A 16,663-nucleotide genomic window follows, 5' to 3' on the forward strand; every position below is an offset into this window, starting at 1 on the left:
ACCAAGCAGAGGAATCAGTGCAAAGACACAGGGACAGACCATGCCATCAGCAGCATCACAGCCATGAAGAGCCAGCTCCAACAGCCATTGTCTGGAGCTCTGCAGCCACCGTGGTGGGGTATCCCACTTTCACTCCCCAGGACTGTCAATACAGGGTTTTGTACTGGCACTCAACAACTGCAGAGGAGGAGACAGCAGCCCTGGGGTTCAGCAGCACCAGATCCACCGGAGGCTCGGGCAACTCCCACAGGCGCAGATGCTTCAGTGGAAGTTCTTGAATCCGGCCAAATGAGTCTGGAAATCTCATTATTCCCCAGCACTGCTCTTATGAGCTTTGCAGAGCTTCCTGCTGGGCTGGGAATACCAGGAGACTGGGCTCCCAGGGCACTTGGGGTCTGCAGCTGGAGGTGTGAGGGCCGACCCAAGCCAAAGAGACTGGCTTGGCTAACCAAGCAGCAGCCACATCCTGCACCCCACACCCCTACAGAAAACCCCACACCCACTCTGTGTTGCTTCCAGCAACTTCCAGACCAGTTTGGACGCTGCAGACCTTCCCAAAAGCCGAGGTGATGGCTGGAGAGAGTTTTCCAAACTTTGACCATTGGCCATCCCACCAAATGGTACAAAATGTGAGCCTTCTGGGCAGTTCCAAGGAGAAGAGCTCCCAACAGGCAGACACGACTGTTGTGGGGCATGGAGACCACCCAGCAGCAGCTTGAGCTGGGCTTGGCTGCCACAGGCATGATGTAGTGGAGGCACTGAAATGATAGCAAAGAGCTGTTCTGGCCAGGCAGGCACCACCAGGTTCAAAGGCAAGTGGCACCTAGGGTAAAAAGTGCTTTAAATGCCCAGGATAAATTCATGACTAACACATAAGGCTGCTGTCCTAGGGTAGCAGCATTTTCTCCCTAAACCTGCTGCTCGCATCTGGCGCCTGTAGAGGAGTACAGGGAGAGGAGGGAGCTCACAGCTGTGTGCTGCTCCCAACCCCTCCTTTGGGAGCAGCTGTGCAATGCCAGCAGAGGGGAGCAATCTGGGGCTAGTGCATGTGAGGGGGATGAGCACAAGAGGTTTCTCCACGGCCCATGCCTGGGATGACAGACTTCACATCCCCCAGTACTGGCCTGTACATGGCATTAACCACCCATGAAAGCCAAGCATCCCCTCCCTCCGCACATCTGCTCCATCCATAATCCCTCCTGTCCCTCCCCTAATGGGAAAGCAGCCAGGAAAGTGAACCAAAACCCTAATTATATCCCAGTAGCTCCCCAGCTCCCTGGTGATCCCTGTGACTTTATCGATGCGATCGCAACAGGGCTGATGAAATGTGGAGGAAAGGGCCGAGGCTGGGTGTGCTCCAAAACCCCACCTGCCTCTCCAGTCACACCATCACAACAGGTGGAAATCCCATATGAGCTCAGGATGCTGCTGGGACACTTCTAAAACCACGCTGTGTGCCTGTCCCCTCTGTCTCCTCTGCCCAAGGACCAGTCACCCACAGCAAAGGGAACTGGAAGGAGAGTGGGGACAGACATGGGACAGCAGCCCACGGCCTCAATGCAGTTTCCCAGGGCTCTGTTTGGCCATAAAATCATAGAGAGCCACAGCTACAGCACCTGGAGCCCCAGCACCCAAGGCCTGGGGGGTGCAAGAGCCAAGACCCCAGGATCATGCCACAGAATCCCAGAATGGTTTGGATTGGAAGGTTCATCTAGTTCCAACCCCCTACCACGGGCAGGGACACCCTCCACTGTCCCAGGTTGCTCCAAGCCCCATCCAACCCAACCTTGGACACTTCCAGGGATGGAGCAGCCTCAGCTTCTCTGGGCAACCTGTGCCAGGGTCTCCCCACCCTCACAGGGAAGGATTTCCACCCTGCAGCCCCACGGAAGGGGTGCCATGGCAGCAGACACGTGGCATGGCCGTGGGGTGCATGCCAGGAAAACACAGGGGGGAGAAACCCTCCATGGAAGGTGGGACCTTCCCTGCTTTCCCCAGCTCCTGGAGCACTCCAGGCTCCACATGCAGCACCTCTCTCCTGCAGCAGCACAAGAGGAGCTGTGCTGCTGTGGGAGCAGAACACAAGGCTGTTAACACACTCCCACAAACCAGCTCCTGGATCGGATCCTGCAGGAAGGAGGTGAAGGGTAAGCAAAGTTGCCACACACGTGATTTACCTATGGTAATTTCAATTTTCAGCAAAGCTGTCTGGCTGTTTCATCTCGTTACCTCCTTGCAGTCAGATTTCAGTGACTGCAGGAAAGAGCCTCCTCTGTAGCTCTGAAGAAACAGGGCATCTTACAGAATATATATTACCAAGAGCACATTCACATGCTGCTACCTGCTTCTCCATAAAGGAAAAACACTATTTTGATTGTTTTTTTTTTTTTTTCTGCTTTTGTATCTTGCAGCCCATGGTAAGTAAATGAGCAAGACCAATAATCACATCTGCCTGGAAATTCTCATTTTTCACCAAAAATGCCTTAAAGCAGCACACACAAAAAGGGGGAAGACTCCTGCAAAACCCTTGCACTTGGTAACCCTGAGAAAAGCTGTTTACAAAACCTCACTAAGACCTCAGCTTGCCTCCACACAAGTTTTAACCTGACGTCCCTTTCACAGCCTCCAAACCCTGATGAATAATTCATGCCTGGGATAAAGCAGAAATATCATATTCACCAATGCTTACCTAACAGAGAAACAAAGATCGCAAATAAGTAATTTATTAACCCCGAACCGTGTTGCTGCTTGAACAGAGGGCACAACTCGGCTTTTGGTGGAAAAATCACTCCTGAGCTGAGGCAAGATCAAGGTGAGACCCCTCGTTCTCACCATGCTCCAGCACCAACATGCCTTGTCCTGCACTCAGTGAGATGCCAGTGGGGGAAAGCCCTCCAAGAGCAAGGCTGGGAGCTGCCACCCTTCTTCCTCCTCCTCCTCCTCCTCCTCGGGGGTCGCAGCCGCCTCTTGTCCGGTGGTGGGAAGCCCACAACCCCGCACTCGCTCATGGCTCCAGCCGCTTTCTCAGGCATTCCAAAATTTGGCCGGAGTCTCTTTTTGCAGCACGCCCCCCTGCACGGCTGGACGCCTGCCTAATTGCGTATTTATTTATTTCTGCATTTTCCCAGCTCCCCGCACACACTGGCGCAGGGTTGGGGAGGGGGAAAGCCAAGGCCAGCTCCCAAAAAAAAAAAAAAAAAAAAAAAGAAAACCAAAAAAGAGGGAGTGCAGCTCCCCACATTCCCCGGAGGGTGGGAGGAAGCTGGGAAGCGCAGGGCTGGCTGGGAAAGGGGTGGGAGTGGGGGGCAGGAAGGGGGGACGCCAGCGGCATCGCCCACCCCCTTTGCTTTGTGTGTGCTTGGGGAAATTAAAAATAGCTGCGTCCAAAGAGTGGCTGCAAGCGCCACAAAGAGCGTGTTGAGCGGAGGCAGCTGCAAGCTATTTGCTGCCCCTGGTAATCAGCATCTCGGCTTGCAGAACCCCTCCGGCCCCCCCAGCCCCTTCCTCCCCTGCCAGAAGCTGCCGCTGCCTTTCTCCAACCCACATATGTCATGTCAACAATCAATGAATGCAGGATCTCTGCCGGGGGAAAAAAAAAAAGGGGGAACACACTTTGATTTTTGGAGCAGCTTTGTTGCCTTGTTCCATTCATGTCCTCGTCCTCCTCTCTGAGCTGTCACTGAGGGGTTTGCAGCACTGAATCCCACCAGTCAATGCCAGGATCCTCAATGGGAAGAGGGATGTGCCAGCTGCTGGGTTGCTGCTGCTTCTTCTAGGAGCAGGGAAAGGGATGCTATTACCCAGCTTCACCCAACCTGCAGCCCACAGCCCACTGGTGGTCCTCAGCAACCTGATATGGTGGAAAGAATTAAACCCAACCCAAACCCCACCACATGGCTGCAGCTGGTGGGCTCAGGGTTGTTTTGCAGGCACCTCATTTCACACCCCCTCCCCAGCACCAAGCAACAGCAGGGCCAAAAAATGGTGTTTCTGTTGGTTCCTTGGGTGGTTTGGTCATTCACATGTGGATTGGCATGGCCACCCAGGAACTGGGGGATGCCTGGGAGCCCAGCACTGCCCTGGCTTGGAAAGAGCTGGGATCAGGCACCCACTGCTGCCTGGGGGGACCATGGGGCCCATGCGAGGGTAACTGCTCAGCCTTAGCTGTGTCATTTCACTGCCAGCCCTGACATCTTCCCTCCTAAATGCCATCAGAGCTTGATTTCCACTTTAACCTTTTCCAGTAGATACAATTTTTCCTTCACCAAGAGCCCACAGCCAGGCTGGAATCCACATGTCCAGGAGTCACAAAGGAACTCCAGCTGCTGCAAGTGCCTGTTTCACTCTGCCCCCCCACGAACAAGATAAATGCAATCTAAACTCCAGCTCACTTCCCTCGCTGCTCTGGCACATGTCTTCTACAGAAACGTCTTTGCTAGGTCCCAAGGGATGAGGAGTGGGGAAAAAGCAGAAGGATGGAGCCACTTGAACCTGTCCTTGCTGCTGAGCCTAAGAGCAATTCCAGCTTTGTGGCTCGCCCTGCAGAAGACAATAGGGGTTGTGTTGTTTCCAGGAAGGAAGCACCTGGGCCAGGTCATCAAAGCAGCTTGTGTTAGGAGGTCACTGGCTGCATGGAGCTTTCAACTCCACTTTCATCCTCTTTCTGCCTGTTAACTCCCAAACCTCCCACCACGGATTGTTTTGCACCAGGGCCTCTCCCGAGAGGGTCCTACAGCCACAAAATGTCCTTCTTGGGTGGCTTGGATGTGGCCAACAGTGTCCTCCAAAGCTCACAACAAACCCAGGCATTTTTGGGGCCCCTATGATGGTCCTTAGCCATAGTCAGTTGCCAGGACTCGTGATGGAGCCATCCCTGGAGAAGAGCTTCCTGTTCCCTCAGCCCTCTCCCAAATTCTCCTGCAACTTGGCACTTTTACCTTCCCAAACACACTAAGCCAAACTAAAAGACATAAACCAGAAGAGGGCTCAGCAAATGTAGGGAACATTCCTAGAGGAGCTCACGGGTGTCCTGACAGCAGGACCCACCTCCCACAGCAACTGGGCTAGACATTTGGAGCAGAAAGAAATAGGAAGACATGAACACCCCAAAGTCACTATTATGGGATCCCCACACCCAAGCCCAGTAATGACACTCGCACCAGCATCAAGACAGAGATTAATATAAAACCACAAATGAAGATTTGTGTATCCTCCTCTCACCCCTTCAAGGCTCCTTGGTTCTGACTTCAGCAATGTCCTGGGGACTGAGTCCCCAGGGCTTCCTGTAGGTTCACAGACTTTTTTCACCCAAGTCAGTATTGAAAATTAAACACAACAAATTCATCAAAGATCCCTGAGCTCTGTTCAGAGTCATCAGCACATCAGCCTTCTGCTGTCTTTGCATCTCCTCTAGAGCAGACACAAGGATGTAGATTGTCCTCTCTCCTTTGCACACGGATTTCAGTTGTCCCTTTCCTGCCCAGCTTTCCTGAAGGAGAAATGATCTCTGCTTCCCAATTTTCCCACCATTTCCTTATTTCTACGCATCATCTATGAGATACACACCAAATATCCCACATAAAATCTCACAGATCATTGTCCACCCTGTCTTGACTACATCCACTCTTGGAAAAAAACTGGGATGGGGGGTCCCTGTCACTGTCTGAGACTCACACAGTCACTCCCACCCAGCCTTTCTGTCTCTGCTTACTTTAAATTTCAAACATGCTTTGATTCAAGCCAAAAGCTTTTTATGCTAAACAGAAACTGAAAGTCTTGATCTGGCAAACAGAGGCACTGGGAAAATTGTGTTCATGGGGGGGAACCACTGGGAATGAGGGGAATGGGGTTTGTAGAGCCTGGTGCTCCCACGGAGGAGGGGGCAGGGAGGGCTTGGAAACACTTAAATGGCAAAACGTGTGGAAAAAGTAAGGACAGAGAGGCCAGGATGTTTAAGGTTTGTTTTTAATCCCTGCCAATGAATTTCAATTCTGTGCCAAAACTGAAGTAAACTGCTTTGATCTAAAAAGGAGGGGGAAAACACACACACGGGCTCTCGGCTTCTTAAAACAATACAGATGACAAAGGAGGTAACTACAATGAAAATCAACGCAGCACAGCTCTGCTGACAGTGACATTTTAAAATGCCCCTTTCCTCCAAATAAAGAGGTGTTTGGAGGGGGATGAATTAGGAAACAATAATCACACAGGTCTGTGGATCACAGCATCAGCAAGCACACATCCCTTCCTCTGATCCCCCTCCAGCTGCCACCAATGCTTGCACCATTCTCCTTTTTTACCTATTTATCAGTTCCTTAGATTTCTGTGGCCAGGAATGGGGCCTGGGGCTGAGCAGGTCTCCAGATGTGACCCCACAGCCCTGCTGTGTAGTGCCAGACCTCCCACCTCTGAGCTGGCCTCTCTTCTCCTATTTATACACCCAGCCCAGGGGTCCCAGTGCTCCCTAACCATTCCCAGATGCCAGGCTGGCCTCACTCTTCATCTCACCCCAGTCCCATCAGCTCCCAGCTCCCTCTTGACCTCCCTCCCTGCCATCACAGGGATGTCTGCTCCATTGTACCGAGGTTAATGACATTAGGATCCATCTGAGTTCCTGATTTAGGAGCAGGACCACCCTGCTGTGAGCTTGGGAAGGGTCTGCAACACCACTACTGAGGACACAACCATCCAACCCCAGCAAACTCTGGTATTGAGATGGCTGACTACTGGTTTAAGCATCCTCCTAGATCCCAGTTTCACAAAGCAATTTGACTCCAGCAAGTAACAGGAAGGGTAGAGACAGGGCTCACACATTTCATCAAGCTGGGAAGTGCCAGACACAAACTGAGGTCAGTTTGCTGCAAAATGGGTATGTCATGTCCAGGGATGCTCCTCCTGAATCCCTGCAGAGAAACTAAATGAGTCCATCCAGATGCTCTCACCTTGCCTCTCATACACAGCACCAGCAAGTTTGAGATGCTCCCAGACTGCATTTTGTCCTGTTTTCAAACCAGCATATGCACAAAGCAAAAAGCCTCTAAATTAATAGTCTCAGCTACCAAAAGGAAGCCTGATGTGACAAGAGAATACCCCCAGGGAGGGTGCAAAATGCTAACCTAGTATAAATCCCAGCTCAAGAGAAATGGCACAGGGGTAAACTGAGGCACAGAGACAAGGCCTGGCTTGGACATGCAGTGATTCATTAAGAAGCTGGCCTGGAGATCCAGACCCACTCCTCTGACCTGCCCCAGCCATGGGGCTGGATCCATCTCCAGGCAGTGCCTGAGGCCACAGGCCACCTGCAAGCCCGGGGAGGGACAAGGCAGCACTCTCCATCCCCACAGAGCCCCTCCTGCCTCTCCATTCCCACGCAGGCCAGCTCTATTTATAGAGACCTCGGCCGCCAATTATAGATGGCAGCAATCAAAACAAAAGCAGGCAAAAGCTCTGCACTTGCCACTCGCTGGCTCTGGCCCCTGAGCCCAGCACTGCTCTTGTGGCAGCTCCCATATCCCAACCAAACCTCCCAGACAGCCCCGCAGTGCCAGGCTGCTCTCTCACAGCAGTGGTTTCACTGGAGACCACAGGGTGCTTTAGCAGAAGAACTGAAACTTGTCCTTGGACACTCACAACACAGCAGCTCAATCCCAAACCTGTTCTCTCCTGCTTTCCCTCAAAAAGAGTGGCTTTGCTATCCTCCAGCTGCTGTAGAGAAGCATCAGCCCTTGTCATCATCAACCCCAGCATGAAGGTTTACCAAACAGCACCATCAGGGTGCAATCATGGATGTTCAGGATGGAAAGGCATCCCCAAGTGATCACACAACCTCCACATCCTCCCAGAGTTGGGAGGCAGGAATTTCTGCACGTCTGAGCAGGCTCAGCTTAGCCAGGGCTCGGCAGAGCTGGGAACAGCTGCTGGCATGGTCCCTGCAGATGGGAAGGGGGTGGAATCTCCTGGACATTCCCAGTGGCCAGGCTGGATCTGGGAGCCACCAACTGCATCCAGCTTTAAAGAGGGAGACCCCAGGGAGAGTCTGGCAGCTCAGCCTGGTCCAAGGGAATGAAGGTCCAGAGCCTGTGCAAATTCTCCCCATCACAGACATCACTTTGCTTTCAGACTGGAACTATGGCAGAGCAAGGACAGACAGAACAACTGACACACAGAAAGGAGGTGACCAAGCAGGAGCACAGACTCAGGATCAGCTCTGGGATATCCCTGGGCAGGTCTCAGGAGAGAACAGGACAAGCAGGACAGCTTACCCTACCTTCCATGCCCAAAATGCTCCAATCCAACACCAAACTTTACCCATCCCATGGCAAAATGCTCCCTGGGCCCAGTGCTGCCCCATTACATGGTGTCTGAGTTACCACAGCACCAACATCTCTGGGCACTCCCTGAGGTCTCCACAACCTGGGCTTGTGCTTTGAGCTGCCCCTCCACACCCCACTGCCCTCCAACCTGCTGGGAGCCAGAGGCAGAACCTCCCTGGCCAGGCACAGGAATGTCTCCACCAGCATCACCAGTCCAGGACTCCCCACTCAGGCTCACTCCTCCCTCCAATTCCAGTTTTACTAAGAGCAGAAATTGCCAAACCCACAAAATTCATGTCTGAAAGGTCCAAGCAGTGCCATTCAATCCCAGCCTGCCTCTGCCTGGGAGGTCTCCTGTTGCATCAGACCCTCCTGGGATCCATCACACCACAAGTGGCCATGGGCTAGTGAGTCCAGGAGTCAGAACAGTGCTGTCGCACTGTCCAGGACACCATCCCATGCTGCACATATGTGCCTTCCATTTTTGTTTGTATTTTTCCACTTTTTCCCCTTCTCAAGAGGAAAAAGCCCAACAGGTGCTTGGAGAACTGTTGGATGCTCCTGCTGTCCTCTAGGTGCTCTCTGGCCCCTGTGGCACAGGGCTGGGGCACTACCTGTCTGCTGTTATCCAGATGTGGCAGAACCTGGGGCAGGTCAACCTCCTCAGGATGCAAAACAGCAAAAAAATATTCCAGATTGTGTTTCCCAGCATTCCTCCACCTCTACCCTCAGACTGGGGCATCTCCCTACTCCACCCAGACACAAAGCACCCTCCTGTCAGTGTAGGTCAGGAAACACCAGCCCAGTGCAGAGCCAGATTGCTGACACTGAAAATGTATTAAAGCCTCCACTGCTCCTACCCAAGACATTTAAATTATTTAGGGCACTTGGACCAACCCCAAGTAAAAATACAAACAAACACAGCATGAAATCTGAGCCACACTTGCCATGCCTCCTCATTCCACTGTACCCTCACAGGAGGTACTGGAGGAGGACCAAGGCACACTGACCTCGCAGGGAGCCTCCCTGCCACAGACACAGGTCCCTATGTGTCCCTGTCCCACAGGTGTGCTCTCTCCAGCTGGCTTCCTGAGCCTCCTGCCCAGGTAGATCCCAGCACATGGGGGTGTCCACTGTGCTGTCCTGCTCAGCCTTGGACACCCTCCTGTGGGCTTCCTGTAGCCAGCAGGATAGATCAGCAGTCCTGGGTGCTCCTGGGACTGACCTACTGGGCTCTTCAGCCCCACTCTGCAGCTCACAGTGAATGGGTTTCCTTTCCTTTGATCCCCTTTTGCTGATGGGAACAGTGCTGGTGACAAGCTGCAGTTCCAGGGCGGGAGGCAGTGGGAAGGCGTTCCAGCTGACCTACTTTCCACGGACATTGCTAGGCAGGGCCTCCTTCTCGGACACTGCCAAGGTGATTCACAACAACCAAAACCCAGCTGGCATCGGGAAACTGGGCAAAAAGGCAGGGGAATGACCTAGGGGACCCCCTCTAGCACTTCCTGCCAGCGTGGGATCTGTCAGCAACTGATGAATCCCATGCCAGGCGGGACTCGCACGCCTCCGAAACACCCACCCATCCTCTGCAGAGCATCCACTGAGCTCCCACACAAACCCAGCCTGGCACAGAGTCAGACCCAGCAAGCACAACTCTCCTCCAGCTTGGCAGAGCACTCCAAGGGCAGCAGATAACCCAGCTGATCCCCAGAGCCTGGGCACAGCTGGGCAGCACTCACCATCTCGTCGAGGGCATAGCGCAGCAGCCCGTGCTCGTAGAGGATGAAGAATCGACGCTGCCATTTCTGCAAGAGAAGACATCGAGGTGGGTCATGGCAGTGCCCACCAGCCCCTGGGCCTTGCTGGGAGCACTGGAGCTGCACATTAGAGCCTTGTCAGAGCTGGCAGGGCTCTGACAAAGGTCTGTGTGCACCAGTTCACATTGCCCAATATTAACTGCCTTGAGCTCTGGCAGCCTTGAGGCCTTCACCATTCCCTAGGGAGCCTGTTCAGTGCCTGACCACCCTCTGGGGGAAGAACCTTTTCCTAATATCCCAACTAAACATCTCATAACTCAGGTTCATGCCATGAATGCTGGGGACACCGGAAGGATCCCCAAACTAAATGCTCTGAGCCCTCAGCTTCATCCTGCACCATCTATTCCAGCATCCAATGTTGGAAGGTGACAGGGTGTCATGTCAGATGTCCCCCAGCAGTACATGAGCTCAGTTTGGATGGTAGATGCACTTCTGGCATGGCTCTGCCCAGGCAATCCTGGCAACATGCTGGCACTGCTGCCTCTGCAGCTGCACAGCAAATCAGATTGGAGAACTGATCTGGCTGGAAAACTGCCTTTTTTTTTTTCATGTGTGCCAGGTTGTTTTCAGCCAAGAGCAAAAACTGGTTGAGCAGGCTGAAATAAAAAAGTCCTGGATTCATAGCCCCAGTGCAGCAATTCTTATCGCACTTTTCTCAGCCCTTTGGGCAAAGTCCAGGGTGCTCAGGGACAAGCAGAACTATGGAGGACCTTGTGGACCTCCACAAGCCCCAGCTTAGCAAGCAGCCTGGGTTCTGGGGAGAGCCCAGTCTCATGTCCCCTTTATGTCAGGCCAGCAAGACTATGACAAGCTGTGACTCCAAATAATGACTCATATACCCCAGGCTGAACTCAGAACCCAATTCTTGTTCATTCAAGAGCGATTTTTTTATTACAAACAGCTCCCAGAACACTTTGGCTGTGTGACAGAGGGTTCACAGACCATTGCCATCCCTCCCACGCACAAGACAGACCCATCCTGGCAGCCTCAGCATTAAGCTCCCTGCAAGACAAGCTTGGGGACAGGCTGGAAGTCCTCGTCACGAGCCAGCAGTGAAAGGACCTCAGCCTGGCCACATCCTTCTGAGCCTCACAACCCGCCCAGGACAGGAAAGTAGGGGATGCTCTGACCCCACAGGGTGCTGCTGTTTCTGCCAGGCATGAGAAAACCACTTTAGGAAGGAGCAGAGCATGTCCTGCTCTGTCTGCAGGTCCCTGCAGCCAGCACTTGGCTTCATAGCTCTGCAGGGTTATAGCAAATGGGAACCACCACTCAACCCCTTCCTCGCTGCAGGACCTGCCTGACATTGGCATATCCACACTAGGGGATGGGATGCAGCCTCCCTCTAGAGCTCTGGGCATGCTCATGATGAGCTGCAGAAAATAGAGAAGTTGTTTCCAAGCCCCAAAGGAAAACTAGGACCTTTTCTGATGGTCACAGCACAGCTCAGAGTCACACAGCACACGCCCCATTGGCCTGAGCACCTTCCTGGCAGCATGGCACGTGTCAGGCAAACCAGAGCAGCATCAAAACATGAAAAAGCAAAAGCAACAAGCAATAAAATTGCACAGACTGAGCCTGACCCGCACCTGCAGTGCCCGAGGCTGCTGCCCAGCATGGGAGACCTTGCATCCCAGTGAAGGCATTCCAGCCTTGCTGCCAGAAATATCTCCCAGCTTCCTGGTTTGCACAAGAGACTGGGTGCATGGAGGTGCCTTCAGCACTCCCAGGGTCACAGCCACCCCCATGGGCAGGGACAGTCCTTGCTGCTCCCCTTGCCACCCCCACCAATGTCACGGGGATGTCTCAACTTCACTTACCCGGGAGCGATGGACGGGGTTGTCAAAGTCTGTTCCTTCCGGGGCCAGCAGCAGCCAGCCACCATAAATGGGTTTGGCCTGTGAAGAAACAGCAGAGAAACACTCACACACAGCGGAAAACGGCTCAAAATGGATCAGCACCACAGGGAATCAATGGTCAGGGACCACGGGAAACTGCAGCAGCCCCAGCACGAAGGCAGCTGTGTGAGCTCAGCCTACTGCACGCAGGCAAACTCAGTAGGGAAACCCAGCGCAGGGAACGTGGTGTCTGATGGCAACCCGTGGTGTGACACACACTGTATGCCAACGGGACTGAGACGAGGACTCGGGAGGAGGCAAAACCCCAGCCACAAACTCCAAACACAGCTGCTCCTGCATGGCACCGTGCCCGGAGCACCAACCTCCCGGGTGCTGCCGAGCGGCAGAGCCCATCCCCACCACGGCTCTTCCCATCGCCATCGGCAGTGTGCCTCTTCTCCAAAGCAAAAACACACTCCAAAGGAGAGCTCCATGTTTTCCGTTCGTTAATTAAGAGAGGAAAAACTACCCAGTGCTGGCAGTTCTCCAGCTCCCAGCCGCTTCCCGTGCTGTGCACATCCAACTCCTGCCTCCCTGCAGGGGCAGCCCCTGCCAGCCCGCTCCCCCCGGCAGCAGCGTCCAGCGACCCACGGCGAGCACACAGGAAGGTCAGAGCCAGGAGCAGGGAAAACAGCTCGTTCAGCCAGCCGGGAAGAGAAAGGGAAAGAATACTCGGAAAGAACCTTGCAGCACTGCCGTACATCAGTGGAAAAAAAAATCCAGGCTTCTTGCACCAGTGGCTTGGATGCAGAAGTGGCCAGGGTGAAACGGACCCACGCCGTGGCAAGCGGTGGGATGGGGATGGGCACCGGGCATGTCCTCCCATGCAAACTCCTGTGGGCACCGCTCCCGCTGCCTTGTCAAGCTGTAAACGATGAGCCAACACCTGGCAAGGGCTGGGGCCAAATCCTGCTGCAAGAGTGGCAAGACATTGCCACACCAGCAAGGCGGCTCCACAGATACCAAGACAGACCAGGAGGGAGGAAATCCAGAGCAGATCCAGCTCCAGGAGACCCTGGGTCTGGGAACACTGCTTTCCACCATGGAACATCCATGCATGTCCATCCTGGCCCAGCCAAAAAGTCACAAGGACACACACTCCCAGCTCTTCTCTAACTGATTCAGTTCATCTTGTTGCTTTCATTCTTTTCTGTTCCTTAAAGTTTAAAACTGTTTCCAATTTGGTACCTCCCCTAGATTCCTCCTGCCAGTTTCTGTGGTTTTGTAATTTTGAAAAAAAAGTTTCCCCTCTGGAAAAATCCCTGCAAACAATAGAAGAAACTGCCTATGCACCAGAAACTGTCAAATGCATGAAGCACTGAGTAAGCAAACTGGAAACACGCCGGAGGAGACCTTTTACTGTTTATAAAGTGAAAAGAAATAACAAAATCTCTTATCCCCTCCACAGTATGACATACCAGCTCGAGGTGTTGCTCTCCCAGCAGCTGGGAAAACATGATTTGAGAAGATCTTCCTTCCTTTCCCCTTTAAATGAGATTTAAATCAATGAACACAAAGTGCTGGGATTGGGATCCAATTTGGGGGGAGTTATGGGGGCCCAGGGCACCCCTACACCTACACCTGTTCCCACAACCACAGCGGGGGCACAGAAAGGCACCTGTGTGCACCACAACCCTCCCTGGGTTTGGCAAAGTGCCTGGAGCCCCCCATCAGCCCTGCCCAGCTCACCTGGATGCTGGTGCCCGGCTCGCCCGTGGCCCCCATGCCACCTCCAGCTGCTCGGCACCGCTCTGTGCCCAGCTCCGTGCCCAACTCGGTGCCGCCCGCGCCCCGCAGGTGAGCCAGGCTCTGCCACTCCCCCGGCACACCCCGCCCCGCGCCCCCACCCAAAGCTGCCCGTGACGCATCTGTGCCCACGCGCTGGGAGGACTCCAGAGCAGGGCACCCCAACGCTCCCCGCCATGCTGGAATGTGGCCACGGCCACCAGTGTGGCCTGGCAAGAGCCAGACATCCCAAATGCCTCCTGTGTTTTACAGGGGAAAAACAGAATTGCAAATCACTAATGATGACCCGTTATTAGTGGGTCACCGTGACAGGAAACAGGGTCCCCAAATTCCCGTGAGAGAATCTGGGGCGAGTGCTGAGCAACTAGGGCTTGGGAAGATCTTAGGAGTGGCCCCCACCATGCAGAAACAAGAGGATGACAGTGACAACAGCATGTGATGTCCCCAGCGCTTGGCACCACTACACCAGGGCAGATGTGATGCTCAAGACGGCCGAGCTGCAGGCAGGGCTCAGCTCTCCTCCATCCCCGTTTTTCCATCCCCCAGTTTTCCTCTCCATGCCCCAGCACAGCTCCTGACCAAGACCAAGTGCTCAACCCAGCAAAGCCCCAAAAGCAAAAACTCCCTGACACAAACCACAGCACTGCAGCCACCCCAGCCACTCCGAGCACCCCACAGCATTCAGCCTGTGTGACAAGCAGCAGGCAGGTCCCAGTGATATACCAGGGACAAAGTAACCATGAAACCAACAGGGGATATCATCACCAGGACCAGCAGCAAGCAGCCTTAACCCAGTATTAAAGGCATGAAGTCCTGCCCTACCTCAGCCTGGCTCACACCCCTCAGCAGACATTATTTTGCCTTCAGCCATTCCAATTTTAGCTCCAACTGTCTGTAAATAAACACTGAGCACCTGAAATACACACCCTTAACACAAAGCACGGTCATTTCTGTACCAGCATCATAAAAAAACCACCAGTGGGCTACACTTATTTTGGCAGAAGCATCCAATTCCAGATATTGAAACCAAAATAGCTGAAAGGTATGAATTAGAGCCAGGCAGCGTGGGCAGCCAGGTTCCACCCATCAGCAAATGAACACACAGCAGTGCTTTTTAAAGCCAAACCAAAATAAGCTCCTTCTAAAACCAAGCAAATGCCCAGAGAGATACAAGCCTAAATGAAAGGGATATGAATTAGCACACAAGGTGTCTGAAATAAGCTCATCACACCTGCATTGGAACAGCCCTGCTGAAGCAAGGTTTAAAATAAACCCGATGTGGGAGGCAGGTCACAGGGGTTGCTGAAGCACCAGGATGGCGCTGGAATCACACGTCCTTTCCACTGGCTTGGCTTCCTCTGGAAAGCTCCTCAAGACGAAGAAAATGCAACAACCAGCACTGAGCAAGACCTCAAGAGCAAAAATTCCCTCTTCCAAGGAGATTTGTCCAGCTTCACATTCAGGGATGGTGCTAGAACAACCTCAGGGTTCCCAGGATGCCTTTGACCATGCAGGGCCCTGCTTGCCTCCCGGCAGCTCTGGTGATATCCAAAGGACAGCTCCACGTAGTTTCTCCACAGGTAGCAGCCACACAGGGTGCTCAGGCACTGGGTGGGTGGTTTGCTTTTATCCAGAAGGTACCTGGTCGGAGGGTGAACCACAAAATGCAGTGGGAAAGCAGAGTGGAGAGCAGCTGCTGATGGAGCTGGGGTGGGGTGATGCTCACCCCACCATCACGTGAGAGGTGCGGCCGGTTTGCAGCCCCACAGCGCCCGGTTCCATCCCTGGGACTGCTGGAGGCTGACTCAGGCAGCAACACCCCCACGTCACCACCCCGCTTCCTGTCACACCCCTGGGAGTGTCCAGGTATTGTATCCCACCTTTGATCCAACACTGGAGCTGGGCTGTGGGGCACACCAGCACCTCTCCTGCCTCTCAGGTCGCTGTTCCAGCCACTGCTTCCATCCCTTCAGCCCATGGGCCTACAGTGCATCCAGGGGGAGGATGCTGCCGGCAGCACGGCGGGTGGGAGGAAGCGGAGAAGGAAGCGGCCCCAGCTGGGTTTACACAAAGCTGTCAGGCTGTTGTGCTGATGCTGCCCAGGCATGGACAAACCACCCCAACCAGCTCCACCAGCACTGGGAACACAATTCCCAGCACACAGGGAACTGGGCTTGAAGGACGTGCAGAGCCACTCATCACTTCCCAAAGCCCAGGCTGATAAAAGAACCCCTGCACACCACCAGGGCCACAGGGCACCCACTTCCAGAGGGCAGGATGGGTCACAGGAGCGTGGCAGCCCATGGAGCACCAAGTCATAGGGCTGGGGGTGGGCTGTGACACCAACTAGCTGCATGCTGTATGGGCTTTCACACCTCCTGTGTCTTCCCTTCCCACTCAAACCAGCCAGACATGCAAGACTCAGCAGAGCCACACTGTGCTGGCCCCACAGTGCTGCAGGAGTTCATTGCACAAGGTGGAACAGGAGAGCTGTACCAACACCCACAACCCCCCTTAGGGTCCAGACTCAACCCCACGGCAGAGTAGCCACATCCCTGCTGGGGTGCTGGACACCCAGGTGGGCTGGGATGCCCCCACAGCCAGTGCCCACCCACCCCCACGTTCTGAGGGAAGTCCGAATCCACTGCCGGGAGAGACTCCTGGCTCCGAGCGCGTGGCGGGAGGGATAATCTGTTTAGGCTGCCGGCAGACGTAATCAGCCTGTCTCGGGTGGAGGCAGGGCTTGTTTTGTTCAGGCTTGGCAACTGAGCGGGAAGGGGAAGAAAAATGGATTGTTGCATCGGAGCTTTAGGCTCTGCCTCCAGCACTGGGAGCAGGGAGCCCTGCGCAGCAGGGAAGTGATGCCAGGGCTTCCAGCAGCCCCACAAAA

General features: G+C 54.0%; 1 protein-coding gene across 9 annotated transcripts in view; it reads right to left on the minus strand.

Annotated features, from left to right (window-relative positions):
* Positions 1 to 16,663, minus strand: part of MPRIP (myosin phosphatase Rho interacting protein) — a 73,045-nt gene that overhangs the window by 49,992 nt on the left and 6,390 nt on the right. For 8 of the 9 annotated variants that reach the window (XM_085592121.1, XM_021549816.4, XM_085592120.1 and 5 more), the window contains exons 2-3: positions 11,950 to 12,027; positions 10,052 to 10,117 (exon numbers count right to left, since the gene is read on the minus strand). In XM_085592121.1, coding sequence (XP_085448247.1) covers positions 10,052 to 10,117; positions 11,950 to 12,027 — 144 coding nt within the window. Of the gene's footprint in view, positions 1 to 10,051; positions 10,118 to 11,949; positions 12,028 to 15,004; positions 15,063 to 16,663 lie in introns of those variants that run through there. The other variant, XM_085592119.1, reaches the window with a different exon arrangement.

The sequence above is a fragment of the Lonchura striata genome, chromosome 14, assembly GCF_050655825.1.
Source record: "Lonchura striata isolate lonStrDom1 chromosome 14, ASM5065582v1, whole genome shotgun sequence".
In the NCBI taxonomy this organism is placed as follows: Eukaryota; Metazoa; Chordata; class Aves; order Passeriformes; family Estrildidae; genus Lonchura; species Lonchura striata.